At 48.0% G+C, this 26,527-nt stretch overlaps 1 protein-coding gene across 1 annotated transcript in view; it reads left to right on the top strand.

Annotated features, from left to right (window-relative positions):
* Nucleotides 1–26,527, top strand: part of htt (huntingtin) — an 82,574-nt gene that overhangs the window by 17,612 nt on the left and 38,435 nt on the right. The window contains exons 16-22 of the mRNA XM_028300484.1: nucleotides 1,586–1,760; nucleotides 16,946–17,197; nucleotides 19,519–19,694; nucleotides 20,163–20,693; nucleotides 21,959–22,119; nucleotides 23,577–23,670; nucleotides 24,201–24,300. Coding sequence (XP_028156285.1) covers nucleotides 1,586–1,760; nucleotides 16,946–17,197; nucleotides 19,519–19,694; nucleotides 20,163–20,693; nucleotides 21,959–22,119; nucleotides 23,577–23,670; nucleotides 24,201–24,300 — 1,489 coding nt within the window. The remainder of the gene's footprint in view (nucleotides 1–1,585; nucleotides 1,761–16,945; nucleotides 17,198–19,518; nucleotides 19,695–20,162; nucleotides 20,694–21,958; nucleotides 22,120–23,576; nucleotides 23,671–24,200; nucleotides 24,301–26,527) is intronic.

Here is a 26,527-nt window from a genome sequence, read left to right as displayed (position 1 = left end):
GCAGTGGACGTCCCAAGGCTGAAATGATGATGATGATGATCTTATGTACAGAACAGACTACATTTTTGTTGAAATATAGCACTTATTACCATTAGCTGAAGTTTCATAATGAATTGAAGAATGGTGGGTGAGTATGACTATTGAAGCAGCTTAGAAAATGTGTCATTTTCGACCATAGACAACTGTCGCTGTAACTAGTCAGAGATATGTACTTTTACAACGACTTGCCGGACCAGTTCCGAGGGGGGGAGATGTTAGAATCGGAACATGGACTGAGGAGTGTAGTGGGAGAGTTGGTGGGACGACTGATGACGGCCAATTGTAAATATTATTCGGTAAGTGTCGTGTCCCCCTTTAGGTGGACCGACGATCTGATGAAGGTCGCGGGAAAAGCCTGGATGCGGGCAGTGCAAGATCGGTCGTTATGGAAATCCTTGGGGGAGGCCTTTGTCCAACAGTGGACGTCATTTGGCTGAAACGACGAAGTGTCGTGGGTACATATAGTAAGTACATTTGCTGCAAAATACTCGAAGATTTGACTGTGGATGTTTAGTTGGAGGTTCCGTCCTCTGTATAAGACAAATATCATCATCATCATTATCTCAGCCATAGGACGTCCACTGCTGAATATATTAGGCCTCCCCCAATGCTTTCCATGCTGCCCGGTTTGTAGCGGTCTGCATCCCGGGTCGGTCCACCTTGTGGGTGGAGTTGGACGTCCCACGCTGCGTTTTCCGGTACACGGCCTCTACTCCAGAACCTTGCTGAATACCGCTAAGAAGTAACTACGGCCGTATGAATTTTAAAATGCGTTTGTTTTACAATTTACTTTAGTTTCGAATTATAAATTGTATGCATAGTTAATATCGGAATATGGGAATGTTCATGAGGTTTACATTCTCTTTGAGTAGGTTTTTAATGATGTTGATTCAATTTACCTTCTAATAAATAAGAAATTCTATTCATAAAAACCTTTCCACTTTCACGAAGTTTATCTGCTCGCAAATTCAAAAATGTAAGTTTGTGTTATCACAACGTCTGTCTCAATATTAGTGTCTCAACGTCGGTTTCTACGTGAGCACGTAGAATCCCGTCCAATGACCCCAAGCTGCCCATCCTTGTCGCTCGCACGTAATTATGTTGCTGTCGCGCTCGCACACTCACTGCGGGCGCGCGTCGCACAGTCGCGACAGCAACATAATTACGCGCGAGCGATAAGGATGGTTACCTTGGGGTCANTCCAATGACCCCAAGCTGCCCATCCTTGTCGCTCGCACGTAATTATGTTGCTGTCGCGCTCGCACACTCACTGCGGGCGCGCGTCGCACAGTCGCGACAGCAACATAATTACGCGCGAGCGATAAGGATGGTTACCTTGGGGTCATTGGACGGGATTCTACGTGCTCACGGACCAGGTTTTAGTAGCATAATCACTTATGCTTCAACCACACCAACGTGTGCAGATGCGCGATCACTGATCATAAGGAAATGACAGGACCTTTGATCGCGCCAGCGATGGCAATCTGCACGCGTTGGTGTGGTTGAAGCTTTAAAATCATTACATTATGTGCCATTTCCATTCCAGCAAGGTCTCATGGACACACTCAAAGCGGTCTGCTCTCTCTGGTCTCCGTGGAGCAACCCGGACGCGTACTCCTCGCAGGGGCTGCTGGGCTACTGCCTGGACAGCCTGGCCTGCTGCGACGCCGCCGTCGCCGCGCGGGCCGCCGCGCTGGCCCTGTGCGCCTTCATGTACCCAGGTAATGAGCGGCTGGATGGACCGACGACCTTAGTGGTCTCCACATATACCCAGGTAAGAAACGTGGTGTACCCATCTGCTCGGTAGACCGATGAGTCTACAACGAGGAAGCTCTGGCTCCCATCTAACCTGGTGAAAAGTGACAAGGCTGAAGGTAGAAGCGAGCTTCACCTGGAATCCTCAACCAAAGAGGATCTGGCTGTCTTAGTTCTTTACTAGAACGGGACCTTTAGGTCTGAGACAGGGGGTTATTATACTACTGGACTGCCATTGGCTAATAGTGTTCTCCCAACCATAGCCATCGTGGGAGTGTAGGTGAATTCTTCCATTGGTCGCTGGTAAGTTTAAGCTGTCACGCGGGGAAACTCCGACCATAGCAAGCTCCAGTGCTCTTTGGGTGACCTTGAGCCTTCTTCTGAGATGAGACTCATAGTAAGACAGAATGAAACTAAACGACGAATTCAAGAGCTAGCTTGCTAGCGGCGGCTGGTTGAACAGACGCCATCAGTGGTGTGCAAGCTTTGCTAGATGAACAGACGCCTTCAGTGGTGTGCAAGCTTTGCTAGATGAACAGACACCCTCAAAGCGGTCTGCTCTCTCTGGTCTCCTTGGAGCAACCCGGACGCGTACTCCTCGCAGGGGCTGCTGGGCTACTGCCTGGACAGCCTGGCCTGCTGCGACGCCGCCGTCGCCGCGCGGGCCGCCGCGCTGGCCCTGTGCGCCTTCATGTACCCAGGTAATGAGCGGCTGGATGGACCGACGACCTTAGGGCGATTGTAGGCAGCTGGTTAATGAAAAAGCGAGAGAGCGTGCTTAACAGCGTTTGATGGGAGACTTACGTCTAGCCTTACAAAACACGTCAGAGCGATAGGATTAAGAATGATGATGATTCGCCGTGTAGCCATCTGCTTGATAGACTGACGACTTCAAGACATTGTAGACGGGTAGATAACAAAAGCCAGAGGGCGTGCTTTGTGGCGTATCATTGGCTAATGGTGTTCTTCCCAATCATGAGTAGCCATCATCGGAAGTGTAAGCTAAATCCTCCATTTGTCTCTGGTAAGTTTAAGAGCAGGGAAACTCCGAGCATAGCAAGCTCCAGTGCTCTTTGGGTGACCTTGAGCCGTCTTATGAGACCCATAGTAAGACTGAAAGAAACTCAAGGACGAACTCAGAGATGGCGACAAAATGACCTGATGATGATGATAAAATGTAGTTTACTACTCCGTCTGCTCGATGGACTAACGAACTCAAAACAGCTGGCAGTGGCTGGTTGAACAGACGCCCTCATTGGTGTGCAAGTTTCCCCAAGCGGGCTGTCGCCCTTTGAGTGACCTTGAGCCTTATTATAAGGTTCATCCATAGTGAGACCTAACGATAAGCTCAAGATGCTGGAAGCGACTGGATGGACAGACGCCCTCAGTGGTCTGCTCTCTCTGGTCTCCTTGTCAAGCTCAGGATGCTGGTAGCGGCTGGATGGACAGACGCCCTCAGTGGTCTGCTCTCTCTGGTCTCCTTGTCAAGCTCAGGATGCTGGTAGCGGCTGCATGGACAGACGCCCTTAGTGGTGTGCAAGCGGTGCTAGATGGACAGACGCCCTCAGTGGTCTGCTCTCTCTGGTCTCCGTGGAGCAACCCGGACGCGTACTCCTCGCAGGGGCTGCTGGCCTACTGCCTGGACAGCCTGGCCTGCTGCGACGCCGCCGTCGCCGCGCGGGCCGCCGCGCTGGCCCTGTGCGCCTTCATGTACCCAGGTAATGAGCGGCTGGATGGACCGACGACCTTAGTGGTCTCCACATATACCCAGGTAAGAAACGTGGTGTACCCATCTGCTCGGTAGACCGATGAGTCTACAACGAGGAAGCTCTGACTTCCATCTAACCTGGTGAAAAATGACCAGGCTGAAGGTGGAAGCGAGCTTCACCTGGAATCCTCAACCAAAGAGGATCTTGCTGTCTTAGTACTTTACTAGAACGGGACCTTTAGGTCTGAGACAGGGAGTTATACTACTGGACTGCCATTGGCTAATAGTGTTCTAACCATGGTGGAGAGTGTAGCACAAACCTTCCAATCGCTTCTGGTAAGTACAAGTGCAGGGAAACTCTGAGCATAGCAAGCTCCAGTGCTCTTTGGGTGACCTTGAGCTTTCTTATGAGACCTATAGTAAGACAGAACGAAACTTATCAACGAACTCAAGGTTGCTGCAAGCAGCTAGATGTAAAGACGCCCTCAGTGGTCTGCTCTCTCTGGTCTCCTTGTCGAGCTCAGGATGCTGGTAGCGGCTGGATGGACAGACGCCCTCAGTGGTCTGCTCTCTCTGGTCTCCTTGTCAAGCTCAGGATGCTGGTAGCGGCTGCATGGACAGACGCCCTTAGTGGTGTGCAAGCGGTGCTAGATGGACAGACGCCCTCAGTGGTCTGCTCTCTCTGGTCTCCGTGGAGCAACCCGGACGCGTACTCCTCGCAGGGGCTGCTGGCCTACTGCCTGGACAGCCTGGCCTGCTGCGACGCCGCCGTCGCCGCGCGGGCCGCCGCGCTGGCCCTGTGCGCCTTCATGTACCCAGGTAATGAGCGGCTGGATGGACCGACGACCTTAGTGGTCTCCACATATACCCAGGTAAGAAACGTGGTGTACCCATCTGCTCGGTAGACCGATGAGTCTACAACGAGGAAGCTCTGACTTCCATCTAACCTGGTGAAAAATGACCAGGCTGAAGGTGGAAGCGAGCTTCACCTGGAATCCTCAACCAAAGAGGATCTTGCTGTCTTAGTACTTTACTAGAACGGGACCTTTAGGTCTGAGACAGGGAGTTATACTACTGGACTGCCATTGGCTAATAGTGTTCTAACCATGGTGGAGAGTGTAGCACAAACCTTCCAATCGCTTCTGGTAAGTACAAGTGCAGGGAAACTCTGAGCATAGCAAGCTCCAGTGCTCTTTGGGTGACCTTGAGCTTTCTTATGAGACCTATAGTAAGACAGAACGAAACTTATCAACGAACTCAAGGTTGCTGCAAGCAGCTAGATGTAAAGACGCCCTCAGTGGTCTGCTCTCTCTGGTCTCCTTGTCGAGCTCAGGATGCTGGTAGCGGCTGGATGGACAGACGCCCTCAGTGGTTTGCTCTCTCTGATCTCCTTGTCAAGCTCAGGATGCTGGTAGCGGCTGGATGGACAGACGCTCTCAGTGTCTGCTCTCTCTGGTCTCCGTGGAGCAACCCCGGCGCGTGCTCCTCGCAGGGGCTGCTGGGCTCCTGCCTGGACAGCCTGGCCTGCTGCGACGCCGCCGTCGCCGCGCGGGCCGCCGCGCTGGCCCTGTGCGCCTTCATGTACCCAGGTAATGAGCGGCTGGATGGACCGACGACCTTTTGTATTCATAGTCATTTGCTAGATGGATCGACGGAATTGTTCATCTACAACGAGGAAACTCTTGGCTCCCATCTAACCTGGTGAAAAGTGACCAGGCTGAAGGTGGAAGCGAGCTTCACCTGGAATCCTTAACCAAAGAGGATCTGGCTGTCTTAGTTCTTTACTAGAACGGGACCTTTATGTCTGAGTCAGGTGGTCTTACTACTGGACTGCCATTGGCTAATAGTGTTCTAACCATGGTGGAGAGTGTAGTCCAAACCTTCCAATCGCTTCTGGTAAGTTTAAGTGCAGGGAAACTCCGAGCATAGCACGCTCCGTCGCCCTTTGGGTGACCTTGAGCCTTCTTATGAGACCCATAGTAAGACCGAACGAAACTTAGCAACGAACTCAAGGTTGCTGCAAGCAGCTAGAAGAAAAACGCCCTCAATGGTGTGCAAGTTTCTTCGAGCGGGCTGTCGCGCTTTGAGTGACCTTGAACCTTATTATAAGGTCCATCCATAGTGAGACCGAAGGACAAGCTCAAGATGCTGGTAGCGGCTGGATGGACAGACGCCCTCAGTGGTCTGCTCTCTCTGGTCTCCTTGTCAAGCTCAGGATGCTGGTAGCGGCTGCATGGACAGACGCCCTCAGTGTTCTGCTCTCTCTGGTCTCCTTGTCAAGCTCAGGATGCTGGTAGTAGCTGGATGGACAGACGCCCTCAGTGGTCTGCTCTCTCTGGTCTCCGTGGAGCAACCCCGGCGCGTACTCCTCGCAGGGGCTGCTGGGCTCCTGCCTGGACAGCCTGGCCTGCTGCGACGCCGCCGTCGCCGCGCGGGCCGCGCCGCTTCTGGTAAGTACAAGTGCAGGGAAACTCCGAGCATAGCACGCTCCGTCGCCCTTGAGCCTTCTTATGAGACCCATAGTAAGACCGAACGAACTCAAGGTTGCTGCAAGCAGCTAGTTGTAAAGACGCCCTCAGTCGTGTGCAAGTTTCTTCGAGCGGGCTGTCGCCCTTTGAGTGACCTATAGCTTTTTAAGGTCCATAGTAAGATCGAAGGACAAGCTCAAGATGCTGGTAGTGGCTGGATGGACAAACGCCCTCAGTGTCTGCTCTCTCTGGTCTCCGTGGAGCAACCCCGGCGCGTGCTCCTCGCAGGGGCTGCTGGGCTCCTGCCTGGACAGCCTGGCCTGCTGCGACGCCGCCGTCGCCGCGCGGGCCGCCGCGCTGGCCCTGTGCGCCTTCATGTACCCAGGTAATGAGCGGCTGGATGGACCGACGACCTTTTGTATTCATAGTCATTTGCTAGATGGATCGACGGAATTGTTCATCTACAACGAGGAAACTCTTGGCTCCCATCTAACCTGGTGAAAAGTGACCAGGCTGAAGGTGGAAGCGAGCTTCACCTGGAATCCTTAACCAAAGAGGATCTGGCTGTCTTAGTTCTTTACTAGAACGGGACCTTTATGTCTGAGTCAGGTGGTCTTACTACTGGACTGCCATTGGCTAATAGTGTTCTAACCATGGTGGAGAGTGTAGTCCAAACCTTCCAATCGCTTCTGGTAAGTTTAAGTGCAGGGAAACTCCGAGCATAGCACGCTCCGTCGCCCTTTGGGTGACCTTGAGCCTTCTTATGAGACCCATAGTAAGACCGAACGAAACTTAGCAACGAACTCAAGGTTGCTGCAAGCAGCTAGAAGAAAAACGCCCTCAATGGTGTGCAAGTTTCTTCGAGCGGGCTGTCGCGCTTTGAGTGACCTTGAACCTTATTATAAGGTCCATCCATAGTGAGACCGAAGGACAAGCTCAAGATGCTGGTAGCGGCTGGATGGACAGACGCCCTCAGTGGTCTGCTCTCTCTGGTCTCCTTGTCAAGCTCAGGATGCTGGTAGCGGCTGCATGGACAGACGCCCTCAGTGTTCTGCTCTCTCTGGTCTCCTTGTCAAGCTCAGGATGCTGGTAGTAGCTGGATGGACAGACGCCCTCAGTGGTCTGCTCTCTCTGGTCTCCGTGGAGCAACCCCGGCGCGTACTCCTCGCAGGGGCTGCTGGGCTCCTGCCTGGACAGCCTGGCCTGCTGCGACGCCGCCGTCGCCGCGCGGGCCGCGCCGCTTCTGGTAAGTACAAGTGCAGGGAAACTCCGAGCATAGCACGCTCCGTCGCCCTTGAGCCTTCTTATGAGACCCATAGTAAGACCGAACGAACTCAAGGTTGCTGCAAGCAGCTAGTTGTAAAGACGCCCTCAGTCGTGTGCAAGTTTCTTCGAGCGGGCTGTCGCCCTTTGAGTGACCTATAGCTTTTTAAGGTCCATAGTAAGATCGAAGGACAAGCTCAAGATGCTGGTAGTGGCTGGATGGACAAACGCCCTCAGTGTCTGCTCTCTCTGGTCTCCGTGGAGCAACCCCGGCGCGTGCTCCTCGCAGGGGCTGCTGGGCTCCTGCCTGGACAGCCTGGCCTGCTGCGACGCCGCCGTCGCCGCGCGGGCCGCCGCGCTGGCCCTGTGCGCCTTCATGTACCCAGGTAATACGCGGCTGGATGGACAGACGACCTTAAGAAGATAGTAGAGAGCGAGCGAATGAAAAAAGCGGGAGGGCGTGGTTTGCAGCGTTTGATGGGAGCCTTACAAAAAACGTCAGAACGAAAGGATTTAGAATGATGATGATACGCAGTGTAGCCATCTGCTTGATAGACACATTGTAGACTAGTGGATGACAAAAGTCAGAGGGCGTGCTTTGTGGCGTATCATTGTTAATGGTGTTCTTCCCAATCATGGGTAGCTATCGTGGGGAGAGTAGACCAAATCCTCCATTTGCCTTGGTAAGTTTTAGCGGTTGTGAAAACTCCGAGCATAGCAAGCTCCAGTGCTCTTTGGGTGACCTTGAGCCGTCTTATGAGACCCATAGTAAGACCGAACGAAACTTAGCAACGAATTCAAGGTTGCTGCAAGCAGCTAGATGTAAAGACGCCCAGTGGTGTGCAAGTTTCTTCGAGCGGGCTGTCGCCCTTTGAGTGACCTTGAGCCTTTTATAAGGTCCATCCATAGCAAGACCGAACTACAAGCTCAAGATGCTCGTAGCAGCTGGATGGACAGACGCCCTCAGTGGTCTGCTCTCTCTGGTCTCCTGGTCAAGCTCAGGATGCTGGTAGCGGCTGGATGGACAGACGCCCTCAGCGGTCTGCTCTCTCTGGTCTCCGTGGAGCAACCCCGGCGCGTGCTCCTCGCAGGGGCTGCTGGGCTCCTGCCTGGACAGCCTGGCCTGCTGCGACGCCGCCGTCGCCGCGCGGGCCGCCGCGCTGGGCCTGTGCGCCTTCATGTACCCAGGTAATACGCGGCTGGATGGACAGACGACCTTAGTGGTCTCCACATATACCCAGGTAAGAAACGTGGTGTACCCATCTGCTTGATAGACCGATGAGTCTACAACGAGGAAAGTGACCAGGCTGAAGGTGGAAGCGAGCTTCACCTGGAATCCTCAACCAAAGAGGATCTGGCTGTCTGAGTTCTTTACTAGAACGGGACCTTTAGGTCTGAGACAGGTGGTCTTACTACTGGACTGCCATTCTAATAGTGTTCTAACCATGGTGGGGAGTGTAGTCCAAACCTTCCAATCGCTTCTGGTGAGTTTAAGTGCAGGAAAACTCCGAGCATAGCAAGCTTCAGTGCTCTTTGGGTGACCTTGAGCCTTCTTATGAGACCCATAGTAAGACCGAACAAAATTTGCCAACGAACTCAAGGTTGCTGCAAGCAGCTAAAAGAAAAACGCCCTCAGTGGTGGGCAAGTTTCTTCGAGCGGGCTGTCGCCCTTTGAGTGACCTATAGCTTTTTAAGGTCCATAGTAAGATCGAAGGACAAGCTCAAGATGCTGGTAGTGGCTGGATGGACAAACGCCCTCAGTGGTCTGCACTCTCTGGTCTCCTTGTCAAGCTCAGGATGCTGGTAGCGGCTGCATGGACAGACGCCCTTAGTGGTGTGCAAGCGGCGCTAGATGGACAGACGCCCTCTGTGGTCTGCTCTCTCTGGTCTCCGTGGAGCAACCCGGACGCGTACTCCTCGCAGGGGCTGCTGGGCTCCTGCCTGGACAGCCTGGCCTGCTGCGACGCCGCCGTCGCCGCGCGGGCCGCCGCGCTGGCCCTGTGCGCCTTCATGTACCCAGGTAATGAGCTGGATGGACCGACGACCTTAGTGGTCTCCACATATACCCAGGTAAGAAACGTGGTGTACCCATCTGCTCGATAGACCGATGAGACTACAACGAGGAAACTCTGGCTCCCATCTCACCTGGTGAAAAGTGACCAGGCTGAAGGTGGAAGCGAGCTTCACCTGGAATCCTCAACCAAAGAGGATCTGGCTGAGTTCTTTACATCGAACGGGACCTTTAGATCTGAGTCAGGTGGTCTTACTACTGGACTGCCATTGGCTAATTAAATAGTGTTCTAACCATGGTGGGGAGTGTAGTCCAAACCTTCCGATCGCTTCTGGTAAGTTTAAGTGCAGGGAAACTCCGAGCATAGCACGCTCCGTCGCCCTTGAGCCTTCTTATGAGACCCATAGTAAGACCGAACGAAACTTAGCAACGAACTCAAGGTTGCTGCAAGCAGCTAGATGTAAAGACGCCCAGTGGTGGGCAAGTTTCTTCGAGCGGGCTGTCGCCCTCTGAGTGACTGAGCCTTTTTATAAGGTCCATCCTTGTATGACTATCCATAGTAAGACCGAACGACAAGCTCAAGATGCTGGTAGCGGCTGGATGGACAGACGCCCTCAGTGGTCTGCTCTCTCTGGTCTCCTTGTCAAGCTCAGGATGCTGGTAGCGGCTGCATGGACAGACGCCCTCAGTGGTCTGCTCTCTCTGGTTTCCTTGTCAAGCTCAGGATGCTGGTAGCGGCTGGATGGACAGACGTCCTTAGTGGTCTGCTCTCTCTGGTCTCCGTGGAGCAACCCGGACGCGTACTCCTCGCAGGGGCTGCTGGGCTCCTGCCTGGACAGCCTGGCCTGCTGCGACGCCGCCGTCGCCGCGCGGGCCGCCGCGCTGGCCCTGTGCGCCTTCATGTACCCAGGTAAGAGCAGCTGGATGGACCGACGACCTTAGTGGTCTCCACATATACCCAGGTAAGAAACGTGGTGTACCCATCTGCTCAATAGACCGATGAGACTACAACGACGAAGCTCTCAACGAGGAAACTCTGGCTTGCATCTCACCTGGTGAAAAATGACCAGGCTGAAGGTGGAAGCGAGCTTCACCTGGAATCCTCAACCAAAGAGGATCTGGCTGTCTGAGTTCTTTACTAGAACGGGACCTTTAGGTCTGAGTCAGCTGGTCTTACTACTGGACTGCCATTGGCTAATAGTGTTCTCCCAACCATAGCCATCGTGGGAGTAAAGGTGAATTCCTCCAATGGTTACTGGGAAGTTTAAGCTGTCACGCGGGGAAACTCCGAGCATAGCACGCTCCGTCGTCCTTTGGGTGACCTTGAGACGTCTTAAGATACCCATAGTAAGACCGAACGAAATTTGGCAAAGAACTCAAGGTTGCTGCAAGCAGCTAGATGTAAAGACGCGCTCAATCGTGTGCAAGTTTCTTCGAGCGGGCTGTCGCCCTTTGAGTGACCTTGAGCCTTTTAAGGTCCATCCATAGTGAGACCGAACGACAAGCTCAAAATGCTGGTAGCGGCTGGATGGACAGACGTCCTCAGTGTTCTGCTCTCTCTGGTCTCCTTGTCAAGCTCAGGATGCTGGTAGCGGCTGGATGGACAGACGCCCTCAGTGGTCTGCTCTCTCTGGTCTCCTTGTCAAGCTCAGGATGCTGGTAGCGGCTGGATGGACAGACGCCCTCAGTGGTCTGCTCTCTCTGGTCTCCTTGTCAAGCTCAGGATGCTGGTAGCGGCTGGATGGACAGACGCCCTCAGTGGTCTGCTCTCTCTGGTCTCCTTGTCAAGCTCAGGATGCTGGTAGCGGCTGGATGGACAGACGCCCTCAGTGGTCTGCTCTCTCTGGTCTCCTTGTCAAGCTCAGGATGCTGGTAGCGGCTGGATGGACAGACGCCCTCAGTGGTCTGCTCTCTGGTCTCCTTGTCAAGCTCAGGATGCTGGTAGCGGCTGGATGGACAGACGGCCTCAGTGGTCTGCTCTCTCTGGTCTCCTGGTCAAGCTCAGGATGCTGGTAGCGGCTGGATGGACAGACGCCCTCAGTGGTCTGCTCTCTCTGGTCTCCGTGGAGCAACCCTGACGCGTACTCCTCGCAGGGGCTGCTGGGCTCCTGCCTGGACAGCCTGGCCTGCTGCGACGCCGCCGTCGCCGCGCGGGCCGCCGGCCTGGCCCTGTGCGCCTTCATGTACCCAGGTAATGAGCGGCTGGATGGACAGACGACCTTAGGGAGATTGTAGGCAGCTGGTGAAAAAAGCGGGAGGGCGTGCCTTGCAGCGTTTTTGGGAAACACATAAAACGTCAGAGCGATAGGATTAAGAATGATGATGATACGCAGTGTAGTCATCTGCTTGATTGACTGACTACCTCAAGACATTGTAGACGGGTAGACGACAAAAGCCAGAAGGCGTGCTTTGTGGCGTATCATTGGTTAATGGTGTTCTTCCTAACCATGGGTAGCCATCGTGGGGAGTGTAGACCAAATCCTCCGATTGCTTCTGGTAAGTTTAAGTATAGGGAAACTCCGAACATAGCAAGCTTCAGTGCTCTTTGGGTGACCTTGAGCCTTCTTCTGAGATGAGACTCATAGTAAGACCGAACGAAATTTGGCAACGAACTCAAGGTTGCAAGCAGCTAGATGTAAAGACGCCCAGTGGTGTGCAAGTTTCTTCGAACGGGCTGTCGCACTTTTAGTGACCTTGAGCCTTTTTATAAGGTCCATCCATAGTAAGACCGAACGGCTAGCTCAAGATGCTGGAAGCGGTTGCATGGAAAGACGCCCTTAGTGGTGTGCAAGCGGCGCTAGATGGACAGACACCCTTAAAGCGGTCTGCTCTCTCTGGTCTCCGTGGAGCAACCCCGGCGCGTACTCCTCGCAGGGGCTGCTGGGCTCCTGCCTGGACAGCCTGGCCTGCTGCGACGCCGCCGTCGCCGCGCGGGCCGCCGCGCTGGCCCTGTGCGCCTTCATGTACCCAGGTAAGAGCAGCTGGATGGACAGACGACCTTAGTGGTGTGCTAGTGTCGCTGGATGGACAGACGGCCTCAGTGGTCTGCAGCTGTGGTCTCCGCATATACCCAGGTAAGAAACGTGGTGTACCCATCTGCTCGATAGACCGATGAGTCTACAACGAGGAAACTCTGACTTCCATCTAACCTGGTAAAAAGTGACCAGGCTGAAGGTGGAAGCGAGCTTCACCTGGAATACTCAACCAAAGAGGATCTGGCTGTCTTAGTTCTTTACTAGAACGGGACCTTTAGGTCTGAGTAAGGTGGTTTTACTACTGAACTGCCATTGGCTATAGTGTTCTTCTAACCATGGTGGGGAGTGTAGTCCAAACCTTCCAATCGCTTCTGGTAAATTTAAGTCCATAGTGAGACCGAACGACAAGCTCAAGATGCTGGTAGCGGCTGCATGGACAGACGCCCTCAGTGGTCTGCTCTTTCTGGTCTCCTTGTCAAGCTCAGGATGCTGGTAGCGGCTGGATGGACAGACGCCCTCAGTGGTCTGCTCTCTCTGGTCTCCTTGTCAAGTTCAGGATGCTGGTAGCGGCTGCATGGACAGACGCCCTCAGTGGTCTGCTCTCTCTGGTCTCCGTGGAGCAACCCCGGCGCGTGCTCCTCGCAGGGGCTGCTGGGCTCCTGCCTGGACAGCCTGGCCTGCTGCGACGCCGCCGTCGCCGCGCGGGCCGCCGCGCTGGCCCTGTGCGCCTTCATGTACCCAGGTAAGCAGCTGGATGGACAGACGACCTTTTGTATTCATAGCCATATGCTAGAAGGATCGACGGAATTGTTCATCTACAACGAGGAAACTCTTGGCTTCCATCTAACCTGGTGAAAAGTGATCAAGCTGAAGGTGGAAGCGAGCTTCAACTGGAATCCTCAACCAAAGAGGATCTGACTGTCTGAGTTCTTTACTAGAACCGGACCTTTAGGTCTAAGACAGGGGGTTATACTACTGGACTGCCATTGGCTATAGTGTTCTAACCATGGTAGGAAGTGTAGTCCAAACCTTCCAATCGCTTCTGGTAAGTACAAGTGCAGGGAAACTCCGAGCATAGCACGCTCCGTTGCCCTTGAGCCGTCTTATGAGACCCATAGTAAGACCGAACGAAACTTAGCAACGAACTCAAGGTTGCAAGCAGCTAGATGTAAAGACGACCTCAGTGGTGCAAGTTTCTTCTAGCGGGCTGTCGCTCTTTGAGTGACCTTGAGCCTTTTAAGGTCCATCCATAGCAAGACCGAACTACAAGCTCAAGATGCTCGTAGCAGCTGCATGGACATACGTCCTTAGTGGTGTGCAAGCTTTGCTGGATGAACAGACGCCTTCAGTGGTGTGCAAGTTTTGCTGGATGAACAGACGCCCTCAGTGGTCTGCTCTCTCTGGTCTCCTTGTCAAGCTCAGGATGCTGGTAGCGGCTGGATGGACAGACGCCCTCAGTGGTCTGCTCTCTCTAGTTTCCTTGTGAAGCTCAGGATGCTGGTAGCGGCTGGATGGACAGACGCCCTCAGCGGTCTGCTCTCTCTGGTCTCCGTGGAGCAACCCCGGCGCGTATTCCTCGCAGGGGCTGCTGGGCTCCTGCCTGGACAGCCTGGCCTGCTGCGACGCCGCCGTCGCCGCGCGGGCCGCCGCGCTGGGCCTGTGCGCCTTCATGTACCCAGGTAAGCAGCTGGATGGACAGACGACCTTTTGTATTCATAGCCATTTGCTAGATGGATCGACGGAATCGTTCATCTGCAACGAGGAAGCTTTGGCTCCCATCTCACCTGGTGAAAAGTGACCAGGCTAAAGGTGGAAGCGAGCTTCACCTGGAATCCTCAACCAAAGAGGATCTGACTGTCTGAGCTCTTTACTAGAACGGGACCTTTAGGTCTAAGACAGGGGGTTATACTACTGGACTGCCATTGGCTAATAGTGTTCTAACCATGATGGGGAGTGTAGTCCAAACCTTCCGATCGCTTCTGGTAAGTTTCAGTACAGGGAAACTCCGAGCATAGCAAGCTCCAGTGCTCTTTGGGTGACCTTGAGCCGTCTAATGAGACCCATAGTAAGACCGAACGAAACTTAGCAACGAACTCAAGGTTGCTGCAAGCAGCTAGTTATAAAGACGACCTTATGGTGTGCATGTTTCTTCGAGCGGGCTGTCGCATTTTGAGTGACCTTGAGCCTTTTAAGGTCCATCCATAGTGAGACCGAACGACAAGCTCAGGATGCTGGTAGCGGCTGCATTGACAGACGCCCTTATTGGTGTGCAAGCTTTGTTAGATGAACAGACGCCCTCAGCGGTCTGCTCTCTCTGGTCTCCGTGGAGCAACCCCGGCGCGTACTCCTCGCAGGGGCTGCTGGGCTCCTGCCTGGACAGCCTGGCCTGCTGCGACGCCGCCGTCGCCGCGCGGGCCGCCGCGCTGGCCCTGTGCGGCTTCATGTACCCAGGTAATACGCGGCTGGATGGACCGACGACCTTAAGAAGATGGTAGGCAGCTGGTGAAAAAAGCGGGAGGGCGTGCTTTGCAGCGTTTTTTGGGAGACACATAAAACGTCAGAGCGATAGGATTTAGAATGATGATGATACCCAGTGTAGCCATCTGCTTGATTGACTGACTACCTCAAGACATTGTAGACGGGTAGAAGACAAAAGCCAGTGGCCATGCTTTGTGGCGTATCATTGGCCAATGGTGTTCTTCCTAACCATGAGTAGCCATCATGGTCAGACAGTGTAGACCAAATCCTCCATTTGCATTGGTAAGCTTTAGCGGTCACGAAAACTCCGAGCATAGCAAGCTCCAGTGCTCTTTGGGTGACCTTGAGCCTTCTTCTGAGATGAGACTCATAGTAAGACCGAACGAAACTTAGCAACGAACTCAAGGTTGCAAGCAGCTAGATATAAAGACCCTCAGTGGTGTGCAAGTTTCTTTGAGCGGGCTGTCGCCGAGTGACCTTGAGCTTTTTTATAAGGTCCATCCATAGTAAGACCGAACGACAAGCTCAAGATGCTCGTAGCAGCTGGATGGACAGACGCCCTCAGTGGTCTGCTCTCTCTGGTCTCCTTGTCAAGCTCAGGATGCTGGTAGCGGCTGGATGGACAGACGCCCTCAGTGGTCTGCTCTCTCTGGTCTCCGTGGAGCAACCCCGGCGCGTACTCCTCGCAGGGGCTGCTGGGCTCCTGCCTGGACAGCCTGGCCTGCTGCGACGCCGCCGTCGCCGCGCGGGCCGCCGCGCTGGCCCTGTGCGCCTTCATGTACCCAGGTAAGAGCAGCTGGATGGACCGACGACCTTTGTATTTATAGGCATTTGCTAGATTGATCGACGGAATTGTTCATCTACAACGAGGAAGCTCTGGCTTGCATCACACCTTACGAAAAGTGACCAGGCTGAAGGTGGAAGCGAGCTTCACCTGGAATCCTCAACCAAAGAGGATCTGGCTGTCTTAGTTCTTTACTAGAACGGGACCTTTAGGTCTGAGTCAGGTGGTCTTACTACTGGACTGCCATTCTAATAGTGTTCTAACCATGGTGGGGAGTGTAGTCCAAACCTTCCAATCGCTTCTGGTAAGTTTAAGAGCAGGGAAACTCCGAGCATAGCACGCTCCGTCGCCCTTGAGCCTTCTTATGAGACCCATAGTAAGACCGAACGAAACTTAGCAACGAACTCCAGGTTGCTGCAAGCAGCTAGATGTAAAGACGCCCAGTGGTGGGCAAGTTTCTTCGAGCAGACTGTCGCCCTTTGAGTGACCTTGAGCCTTTTCATAAGGTTCATCCATAGCAAGACCGAACGACGAGCTCAAGATGCTGGTGGCGGCTGGATGGACAGACGCCCTCAGTGGTCTGCTCTCTCTGGTTTCCTTGTCAAGCTCAGGATGCTGGTAGCGGCTGCATGGACAGACGCCCTCAGTGGTCTGCTCTCTCTGGTCTCCTTGTCAAGCTCAGGATGCTGGTAGCGGCTGGATGGACAGACGCCCTCAGCGGTCTGCTCTCTCTGGTCTCCGTGGAGCAACCCCGGCGCGTGCTCCTCGCAGGGGCTGCTGGGCTCCTGCCTGGACAGCCTGGCCTGCTGCGACGCCGCCGTCGCCGCGCGGGCCGCCGCGCTGGCCCTGTGCGCCTTCATGTACCCAGGTAATGAGCGGCTGGATGGACAGACGACCTTAAGAAGATGGTAGGCAGCTGGTGAAAAAAGCGGGAGGGCGTGCTTTGCAGCGTTTGATGGGAGACTTACGTCTAGCCTTACAAAAAACGTCAGAGCGATAGGATTTCTAAATTACAATTGTAACGTTTTGACACTTGTCTAGGGGGGTAGAAGTAGACTGCCTTTGGCAGTAGTGTTCTTCCCAATCATGGGTAGCCATCATGGGGAGTGTAGGCTAAATCCCCCATTTGCCTCTGGTAAGTTTAAGAGCAGGGAAACTCCGAGCATAGCACGCACCGTCGCCCTTTGGGTGACCTTGAGCCGTCTTATGAGACCCATTTAATAGACCAAAAGAAACAACGACGAACTTTGGATTTGGTAAAATCCGCATCGATTTATGATGACATGTTAGAATGCCACCTCAATTCTTGGGCTAGTTAATGAAGTGTGTTAGTTTTATTTTACTAAAAACAAGTCCAGATCTAAATCTATGAAAGCAAAGCATGCAGGAGTAGCAATTTGATATCTCATAACAAAATGTACATTACTAATTTTGTTATTTATATGATTTTTATTTACTTTCCAGTTGAAATCCACAACATAATGAAACACAAGACAACCAACCGCGACATCTTCGAGCGCGACTCCCAAAACGTCAGAGAGAGATGGCAACACCTCGAGAGCGAGAAAGTTGCAAACTTAGCCGAGAAGTTTCTGCAAGTTACTCTGAAGATGTTAAACGTGTTGGTGCATTTGATAGAGGAAGTTAACCCTAATGTCCACTTGAATAAGGGTGGGATCGCCTTGCCTGGTAGTCCGGTGAGGCGGAAAACTCAAGGTGGGTTAATTTTAGTTGCTTTACCTTTACTGAAACTTAGATTAATTTAATTTGAAACTGAGAAAGTTATGTTTGCAATAAGAAATCATATTAAACAAGTGTTTTAAATATTTTTGATAAAATACACAAGCATACCACATAATACACAATCCTGTGGCAGGGGTATGGTAAGGGTGACATCTGACGTCGTATCATACGAGGGGCGGCTGATAATTCCGCGGCCTAAGGTACTTAGCGATGAGTAATTAGCATGTTACTCATGTCACTAGTTGCGACACTCAGTAGTATTATAAAAAGCAATCACTAATTAAGTTTGCACTGATAGTTCAATTTCTATCGAACAAATGACATCACCATGTCCGCCAAATCTGGAGATTTGCGGAATTTCGACACCGCGCGCCGCGGACATAATTCCTCGTAAAGAAGGAAAATAGACCGAAAGACATTTTTGAAGAGATGTCATTGGTTCTTCAGGATTCTGGACCTTCATATACCATGGTTAAAAAATGGGCCCGACTATTTCAACACGGACGAGAGACCTGTGAAAACGACCCCCGCCCTGTCACGATACTGAGTGAAGGAAACGTTCAAAAGTCGAAAAAATCGTTCCGGCTGACCAAAGAATTAAATCGTGGCAGATAGCTGAAGAATATTTCTTTATGTTCGCGAGGCTATTGTACAGAAATGACGTGGGAACCTGACACGCGGATTGATCTTTCGGCAAGACAACGCGCCCGTTCACGCCGCACGAGTTGCGAGGCCAAGCCCTGAAAGACACCGGGTTCTCAGAGATTGGCCACCCACCATATAGCCAAGACCTATTACCTAGCGATATTTTCCTGTTTTTCGATTTGAAAAAGGACTTAACGGGGCCGGAGATATGCAGATGACAACGAAATTAAAGCTGCGGTTGGTCGTCATTTTGAAAAAAAAATTTTTGGGTGGGTAAAAGGCATTGTATGCGAGATTTAAGAAATGTATTTCTTTTGAGGGAGATTATATTACAAAATAAAAAATAGAAACCATTTATTTTATTTCATTAAGTACCTTAGGCCGCGGAATTATCAGCCGGCCCTCGTAGCTGTCATATATCTGTCTACATGTCTTGTAGATTTGAAATCTAACTGACGTTTGACCGAATTAAAATACACTCCACGATTTTGGAACGTCAAGTGGCAAAAATCCGAACTAATAGTCAAGTGTTGCTATTATCGCCCTCCGGTACAGTCAGCGTCAAATAGTTCGTGACAAAGTGGCCAAAAAGTTGATAACATAACCTTATTCCAATGAAGAATGTTCACTAATTTTGTTTTTTTTTAGCTTTCTGTATTCTCTGTTAAAAATAAAAAATACACGTGAAAGAATTATTTCGATACGTCAATTAGTTTCCAAGATATTGAATTTTAAAAGTGCGGGCGGCGGCCGGCCCGCCATTTTATGCGCGTGACGTCATATTACAGTGACTGGCTCATATTTGTATGGGTGGAATCTTGCAAGCTGAATTAAGACCCACTTCCAGGCAACCGATTAAGCTGAAATTTCGCAAACACATGTGATTTGGATGACCATGCAATATTATGATGACATGGAGCTGATCTGATGATGGAGCTGGAAGGTGGCCATAGGAACTCTATAATAAAACGACTTAAATGCATCGAGTTTGGGCTCGTTCGTTTTGTATTGATGAGTATTTTAATTCTATATAGTAATCGGGGTCTAATGATGGAGCTGGAAGGTAATTCGCAATAAAACGACACAATCGCATCAAGTTTGGGTTTGGTTCAATTTTAATTTCTGTGATGGGTCTGGGTGTTAATATGTATAATAAGTTTGTATTTACAAAAAAAATGTATTTAAGTATGTTTATATCCGTTTTCTAGTGAGCGGACACTGTGAATGTACGTCACGTGGGGTCACGTGACCGTCGGCGGCACTCAATATTTAAGCGAACTTTGAATGCCTATAAAATCATAACTACTGGGTATTTTTGAATGAAATAAAAACTAATGTATTTGTAAATGTAAAAGCTTAACTCTAACATAGGTTTCAAGTGATTTTGCATACCTAGTAACATTCTCAATTGTATGAAAGACGTGTTGCGAACTTATTGGCTACTTTGTATGTCACGAACTATTTGACGCTGACTGTACATGTCATTATTATATGGGACACTTACGCGTTGCCCAACGTGACAAAAATCGGAGTGTTGATATTAGCGCAGTCAATGTCATATCCAACTCTACTCATGTGCTAAGTCTTTAGTAGTATACATTTTATGAATGCATGTTCTACAACAACAAACAAAAATCATCATTTCCCAGATTCGATTCCCCGCAAGAGCAGTAACGCGTCTGACGTAGACGACAAGGGTGCCCTACGGAAGAAGGCACCCCTGCCCGCCAACAGTTTGCGGGCCAACTTCGCGGGACATTTCTATACGGACCCCTTCTATATGCGGTTCTATGACAACTTGAGGGCTGCTTACTCTAATCACAAGGTAAGGACTGACTCCTTAAAGGAACGATTATTACGATAAATGGATTAAATAAATACACACAAAAGAAATAATTTAGGCGGTATCCAGTGGATAGTTGTTTAAAATAGGTACGTGAAAGGGAACGATCTCCTTTTTACAACTTTTCTTCCAGCTACTGTCAGTAAATCAAATCAAATCATGACTTTTCTTCTTTGCCACAACCCTCCGTGTGTTTTCATAAGAGCTATTGACACGAATATACGTTTTGCTTTTGCAGAGACCACAACGCGTTGTGACCTGTTCTTTATAATAAGTGGCGTATATGCTATCTGAAGTTATATTTTTCTGTATTCTTTGTTCTCTTTCTTTTAAGCAAAAGTAATATTAAGTTTTACAAAATGTTGCAAAGCTTTCTTATTCTATATTATAAGCAAACACTAACGTTTTTTTTTTCTTTTTAAACACCATTTCCATGATTCTCTGTTACAGATAAACTTAGACCCGAAAAGCAGTATGTTCCACCAATTCCTGACGACAGTACTCAACTGCCTTGCCGTCCAACTAGAGTTAGCGACCGAAAAAGAATTCGGGAACGTGACCGAAGAAATACTATACTACCTCAAAGTCATCATCCCATTATCACCAGAAAAATCCGTCTACTGCGTCACACAGCTACTAAAATGCTTATTCGGCACAAATATGATCAACCAGTATGTAGATTTTCAAACTATAGCTGACAAGATTGAAATAAATAAGAAGACAAGTTTCTACCATGACGTCATGTTGGTGAATGACTTTCATATACCGGATAAAGAATCCCGAAGAAGCAGTATAAGTTCTAATGCTAGTCAGAAGTTGTCTTTGGACAGTAAGAATCCCAGGATGGTAGCTGAAAGGCAATTGCTGATCAGTATGGAGAATTTCATGAAGAACAAAACTGACAGGAAATGGAGCACTAATAAAAAGGAGTTGGAGAGGTATATACGGCTGTTTGAGCCGGTCGTTATACAGTCTTTGAAGGTATGTGGTGTTTTATGATGATCAAATAATCTAGTAAATGTTATTAACTCAAGGAACCCGTAACTTATAATACTCTAGCACCTAATCTTGGTTAACATCCAAAACTAGACTGGCAACTAATTAATTACCTTAAACTTACACGTTGTTTGTCTATTATCAGTAGCTACGGGAAATAAAACAATCTAAATGTTGTAGCATCACAAAAAATAATCTTATGTGATTAAAAACTTATTTTTTGATAATAAACTAATCGCGACCTATGTGGTATGAGACAATACTTACAATAGACTAAGAGCTGGTGAACGCCAGACCTACGTCATTTTATAAAAGCTGAAAGTTTGTCAGCGTATGCTCCCAATATAGGATATAATGTTGGTGAATTATGAAGTTTGGGTCATGGTGGCTTTGGGAGCTACCCAAAAAAAACTGTCTGGCAAGGAGTTGGAACTGTCAAAACCGTCTGGCTGTTGGGGAAAATACTTCTAATTATTGCCCAAATATTATACATAAAAATCAGATTTTATAGTATAACGTAAGTCTAACTTTTACGGTGGATTTTTCTGTATATTCAAAAGACTGTAATTCTACTTACGTTATACCATTAAATCTGATTTTTATGTATAATATTTGGACAATAATTAGAAGTATTATCCCCAACAGCCAGACAGTTTTGACAGTTCCAACTCCTTGAAATACAGTTTTTTTAGGGTAGCTCCCAAAGCCACCACGACCCAAACTTCATAATTCACCAACATTCTATCCTACATTGGGAGCATACGCTGACAAACTTTCAGCTTTTATAAAATGACGTAGGTCTGGCGTTCACTAGCTCTTAGTCTACAAGTTTGTACAGAACCCACGGTGTGCAAATTCGGCTCGCATTCGAAAGGTCTTTTCATATTCTGAAGAAAAAATAAGTTTATAATATAAAGTAGGTATTTTGACAGAATAATAAAGACGCCGTCGTGTGTGCTAAATACACGAAATCATTTGTTTCACAAAAGAAAATCGCTTACCACTTGTTTGTAAAATAAGTCAATGATATGCATGGTATTTCCTAGCTGTATAATTTCATAATGTAAATCATTGTAAATGGAGAGCGGGGTTTTCTAACACAAGTATCTACTTATACTTAAAAGAAAACCCCAATCGAAACCCTGTTTTTCAAACCTGATTCTGAATAAACAATTTTGTAATTTGTATTTGTATCACAGTTGAAATCCTGTTATCAATTTTAACCATTCAAAATTCAACTCTATCCGCAGAGCTACACGATGCAAAACGACATACCCCTCCAGTGCAAAGTGTTGTGCCTCCTCAACCAGCTGTTGACTTTAAGAGTCAACTACTGCATGCTGGATAGCGACCAGGTGTTCATCGGCTTCCTGCTGAAACAGCTGGACTTGATCGAGCAGCATGAGATCCCGTGAGTTCCTGATTCTATTCATCATTTCATCATCATCAGAATTCATTTATGGGGAAATGTATTAAATTATTTAATAAATTACCACAAACTGTTGTAGAACTACCCATTCATAAATTCAAAGCACATATTAAAAGTACCTTAATGAAAAAGGGCTACTATAAAGTCGATGATTATTTAAAAGATAAAAATGTTTGGGATGCGTAACTGCCTAGCTCGCATAAATATTATTATAACTATGTATTTTGAAAACCTGTAAACCTTTGAAAAAGAGGCTGACAATAGTGTCTGAGTTTCTTGCGCTGCTTCTTCTCAGCACTGGCCCATTTATTGTCCCGAAGCAGTGGTAGGGTTAATACTGGGACGTGTAAAAATGCTTTTTTAAAGCCTACTTACAGAAATAAATGAGTTTTACTGAGTTTTTTACTGAGTTTACATCATCATTTCAGCCATAGGACGTCCACTGCTGAACATAGGCCTCCCCTAATGCTTTCCATGTTACCCGGTTGGTAGCGGCCTGCGTCCAGCGCTTCCCTGCTACCTTTACGATGTCGTCGGTCCACCTTGTGGGTGGACGTCCACGCTGCGTTTTCCGGTACGCGGCCTCCACTCCAGAACCTTGCTGCCCCATCGGCCGTCAGTTCTGCGTACTATGTGTCCTGCCCATTGCCACTTCAGCTTGCTAATCCGTTAGGCTATGTCACTCTATTCTACTAATTACAAGCATTAATTTTAACTAGCGGCCGCCCGCGACTTAGTACGCGTGGATCCCGTTTTACCCCCAGGGGTTGAATTTTTTAAAATCCCGTATTAGTGAGCACCTACGTTCTAAAAGGAACCCCCATGCTTTGAGACTCCTAGCACTTGTAGTTTCTGAGATTTCGTGATGAGTGAGTGAGTCAATCAATCAGTGACCTTTCGCTTTTATAAATATAGATTTAAAAACTTTACCGAACTTAAGCGACCAGGTGTTCATCGGCTTCCTGCTGAAACAGCTGGACTTAATCGAGCAGCATGAGATTCCGTGAGTTACTCTTTTTACTAATTTTACGCTCGTGTTCATTACACGAGTTAATTCCACCAGCCCCCTTCCATCACCGGGGAACCAGACGTAGGTTAGCGTACCATTCCTATATTGTCGACATTCCACCAGCTCGCACTAAGCGTTTCGATGACTCTTATAATGCGAACAGCAAGGGATTGGAATTCGCTGCCTGTTGCTGTCTATCCTGAAAACTAGAATCCGGGCCTTTTCAAGCCGAGAGTGAATAAGTACTTACAGGGCAGATATGTCATACATAAAAAAAAGTTAGCGGGAAGCCTTTGTGGGTCCTAGTTACACATACACTGAATTTGATCTAGGTATATTACAGTAAAATGTTACTCAGGCAGAAATTACTAATGGAATAAGTAAATGACTTCTGTGAAATATTTCTGAAGAAACTCTTGTATATTTTCAGGAACTGTTGCGACCTCGTCAATAGCATCTTGACATTCTTGGTACAACTGTCTTCCTCCAAGCATCATACGAAGCAAATTATTGAGATACCAAAGGTAAGTGAACTTTTCTTTGTCCTGCCTCCGGCAGTGTCGCTTAATATAGAGGAAATACAACATTTATGAAAGAAAGGAACATTTATTACAATGGGTTTCATACAAAGACAAAAAAGGAACGTGAAAAAGACATAACAGTTTGCCGATTCGAGGGTCGAAAGTTTTAACCTCTTCTTCTGTCGTATTGTAAACTAACACGATCATTATTTAAACTTAGGCGGAGAGGTTAATGGTCTGTGCACACCACACAAATCTGACGCAGCCTGGTAGGCCTTGGAATATGATAGGAATGCACAGGCCTTAACGCGTTTATTATTTAATTGTTCAATACAAATGGCTAATATTCAAACAATAAAATAAATATAAGATTTTAAACTTTCGCGTTGCATTTCGTCGCAGCCGAAACGTCAAGCCGTGAGTACATAATGTAACTCATTAATAAACGTCGCGTTAAGATCCGTGTCTTACTATTTTAATAAAATAAATCTTCTGTGCGACCATTAGTTGAAAAGAAATGTCATGTGTTTCAGCTGATACAACTATGCGATGGCTTGATGGCGTCTGGCGCTCATGCCGAATGCATCGCTGGTTTGGAGCCTGTCGCGGTCAAAGTATTCAGTAATATGGGAGGTAAATATATCCTTCATCATCATCATCTCAGCCATAGGACGTCCACTGCTAAATTGAGTAATTTTGCTTTTATATACAACTAGCTTTCCGCCCGCGGCTTCGCACGCGTGAAATTTCGTTTGTCACAGATCGTCATAAATTATAGCCTATATATTATTCTGGATTATGAACAATAATACTGTAAAGTTTCATCAAAATCCGTTCAGTGGTTTTTGAGCCTATTCATTACAAACATACAAAAATAGGTACAAATCTTTCCTCTTTATAATATTAGTATAGATAAAGTTTTTCGTGATCATGTAGCATCTATACTAATATTATAAAGCTGAAGAGTTTGTTTGTTTGTTTGTTTGTTTGTTTGTTTGTTTGTTTGTTTGTTTGTTTGGTTGAACGCGCTAATCTCAGGAACTACTGGACCGATTTGAAAAATTCTTTTTGTGTTGGATAGCCTGTTAGTTCCTGAAGGCTTTAGGCTATATATCATCACGCTAAGACCAATAGGAGCGGAGCACCAACGAAGAATGTTTCAAATCAGTGATTTTTTTCCTTTTGAGAGCTGACGCTGCGTAAACGGTTAAAGTTTCGCAAAAATCATGTATGACAGGATTGTTCCCCTTTAAAAGTTCTAAAAAAAAGTCCGCGATAGTATATGTCTATCTATTAAGGTTGGCTCATAGTAACCCTTTTTATGCAAAAAGAAATCTGTTTTATATTAATGCATTATTTGCGGAGGTTTTTTCATAAACATGATATTAATCCTTATCCAAATAAATAAGTTATTCATCACAAGTATTTAATTTTAAACATACTTGGCCTTTACACCATTCGATTTCAATAAATATCTTAGGAGATATCGCAGTTTTAAAATATCATCGCAGCAAAATAATGATCAAGTACTGCGCGCGCCACTGATGGATCAATGCACAGCCTAAATCGCTGATCGTAGAGACCTGAAACTTGGACGGTGTGTTCTTTGTAAGACGTAAGTCTGTTAAGAAGTGTATGTCTGATAAGAAAGGATTTTCCAAAATTCTACCCCTAAGGAGGTAAAAAGGGGTGGCAAAGTTTGTATGGGATAACGAGATTCCTTCGTTCAATCTACTTCAAATTTCGCATAAGCATTCTATAACAGAATTAATGGAAGATGTGTTTCGTATTTTAGTGAAATGCACCCCCTAACTATGTTAAAAAGGGGTAGAAAGTTATTTTAGTGGCCTCCACTTAACCTCGGAGTGGGTGCCCGCTGCGTGCGCTCGCCTTACAATGCATAGTAATGCATGACGGTCAATTCATGCCGCGGGCACCTGCTTGCGCTGTATATACAAAAACTCATTTTCGCGCGAGAGTTTTGGCGGAGGCCCTTGAGTTCGTGGGAGTAGTCTTGAGGAAAAGCTCCTTCTCCCACGGCCAGTGGCATGCTAGAAGCTTGGTGATGCTAGCACCCGTAGGAAAATAAAAAAAAAGTTTACCAATAATACTGCGGTAGGTAGTTTTCGATTTCGTAGTAAAAAGATAATACCACCGAGTAACTTTCACCGGATCAAAGGCCGAGCTGCATATTCATAAAATATAAGAAAAATTTATTTTCATGTTTATTTAACCTTTAAGATTTTTATATTTTATAAGTATTCAAACATTTAGATAATAACGTTAAAAACATTTAAAAATCGTATGAGAACGTTTTCGACTTCTCCGCGGACGAAGTCACGGGCAAAAGCTATTTGTAAAATAATTAGACTAAATTATTAAAAGTGCCTACCCAAAGTCATTATTCCACGCGGACGAAGTCGCGGGCACAGCTAGTTTCTCATAAGCTGAAATGATGATGATGACTTCATTTAGTAATTTTTTATTCAAATTTAAATACAGGGTGTCCCAGAATGGGTGAATCAAACTGATAGGGGAGGTAGCTCTACTAATGTACTATCCCTAAAAAATATGAAAAAAGAAACGCATAAGGAAACAAAAAATTGTGTTTTTTAAAAGAAAAGAAATGAGCTTTGCCTAAGTAGGTATCTGGCTATAATTGCTGCGTTTGGAGTACTTTTTTCTTACTAATATTAATTGTACATGATCGCTTCGTTTATCTGTAAACAAACTTGAAAATAATTACTATATTTCGAGTTAAGAGCACTTTATTTGAAAAAAAAAATCCGATTTTTTTTTAAATATTTTTTAAGGATAGTACATTATAGAGCTACCTGATAGGGGATCAGTTTGATTCACC

This window comes from Ostrinia furnacalis, unplaced genomic scaffold (assembly GCF_004193835.3).
Source record: "Ostrinia furnacalis isolate ACB-3 unplaced genomic scaffold, ASM419383v2 OfSCF0720, whole genome shotgun sequence".
In the NCBI taxonomy this organism is placed as follows: Eukaryota; Metazoa; Arthropoda; class Insecta; order Lepidoptera; family Crambidae; genus Ostrinia; species Ostrinia furnacalis.
Note: the sequence above shows the minus strand (reverse complement) of the source record. Positions and strands in the feature narration are given on the sequence as shown.